The following is a 1243-nucleotide window of genomic DNA, read 5'->3' as shown; positions in this document are numbered from 1 at the left end:
CCCCCCGCTGCCCCCCGCCCCACCAGCAGGTTGACGGCCTCGACGACGTCGATGAAGACCTCGTTCTTTTTGTACTTGATGCCCTCGGAGCGCCACGACACCGCGTTGGTCACCGTGGGGGGGACGCGTCCTCGCCCCGTCTCCAGCTTGGTGCCCTCCTGCGTGATGTACCTGCACCGGGGGGGGGGGGGAGCAGGCCATGTGGGGCAGCGCCCCACGGCCCGGCCCCATAGAGCCCCACGCCCCCCAAGCCCCACGCACTCCTGTAGGATTTTGCTGTCGGTGGTCTGCGGGAAGCCGAAGTCCATCAGCTCGTCCAGCAGCTCGTAGACGGTGACGAAGTTGTCCCGCACGCTCTCCTCCTCCAGCTCCTTGAAGTACTCCGAGAAAACCTGGGGGGGGGTGGGAGACCCCGCCGGGATGGAGGGGGGACCCTCCCCAGGGGGGACCCCCCATTGGGGTGGAGGTGGGATCCCTCATTGGGGTGGAGGTGGGACCCCCCATAGGGGTGGAGAGTGGGTCCCTCCTGGTGGGACTCCCCCATTGGGATGGAGATGGGACCCCCCCAGTGTGACCCCCCGTTGGGATGAAAGTGGGACCCCCACTGGGGAGGAGGTGGGACCCCCAGTAGGACTCCTTTGGGATGGAGGTGGGACCCCATTGGGGTGGAGGTGGGACCCCCAGTTGGGATGAAAGTGGGACCCCATTGGGATGGAGGTGGGACCCCCGTTGGGATGGAGATGGGACCCCCCCATTGGGGTGGAGATGGGACCCCGTTGGGATGGAGGTGGGACCCCATTGGGATGAAAGTGGGACCACCCCCATTGGGGTGGAGGTGGGACCCCCAGTTGGGATGGAGATGGGGCCCCCCGCGTGGGACCCCTTCATTGGGGTGGAGATGGGACCCCATTGGGATGGAGGTGGGACCCCCAGCTGGGATGGAGGTGGGACCCCCCCACTGGGGTGGAGGTGGGACCCCATTGGGATGGAGATGGGGCCCCCCGGGTGGGACCCCTTCATTGGGGTGGAGATGGGACCTTATTGGGATGGGGGTGGGACCCCATTGGGATGGAGGTGGGACCCCCGTTGGGATGGAGGTGGAACCCCCATTGGGATGGAGGTGGGACCCCCAGTTGGGATGAAAGTGGGACCCCATTGGGATGGAGGTGGGACCCCCAGCTGGGATGGAGGTGAGACCCCATTGGGATGGAGGTGGGACCCCCAGCTGGGATGGAGGTGAGAC

At 66.8% G+C, this 1243-nt stretch overlaps 1 protein-coding gene across 1 annotated transcript in view; it reads right to left on the bottom strand.

Moving 5' to 3' along the window:
* The window catches only part of LOC110390457 (AP-1 complex subunit mu-2-like), a gene marked incomplete at its 5' end in the record, with an annotated part of 4945 nt that extends 4553 nt beyond the window's left edge, over positions 1 to 392 (bottom strand). Inside the window, 2 exon segments of the mRNA XM_021381781.1 lie at positions 9 to 171; positions 262 to 392. Of these exon segments, the coding sequence (XP_021237456.1) occupies positions 9 to 171; positions 262 to 392 (294 nt within the window).
* Positions 393 to 1243: the final 851 nt, after the last annotated feature.

Source organism: Numida meleagris, unplaced genomic scaffold (assembly GCF_002078875.1).
Source record: "Numida meleagris isolate 19003 breed g44 Domestic line unplaced genomic scaffold, NumMel1.0 unplaced_Scaffold1128, whole genome shotgun sequence".
NCBI classification, from domain to species: domain Eukaryota; kingdom Metazoa; phylum Chordata; class Aves; order Galliformes; family Numididae; genus Numida; species Numida meleagris.
The sequence above is the reverse complement of the archived record's forward strand: the minus strand, read 5'-3'. Positions and strand labels throughout refer to the sequence as shown.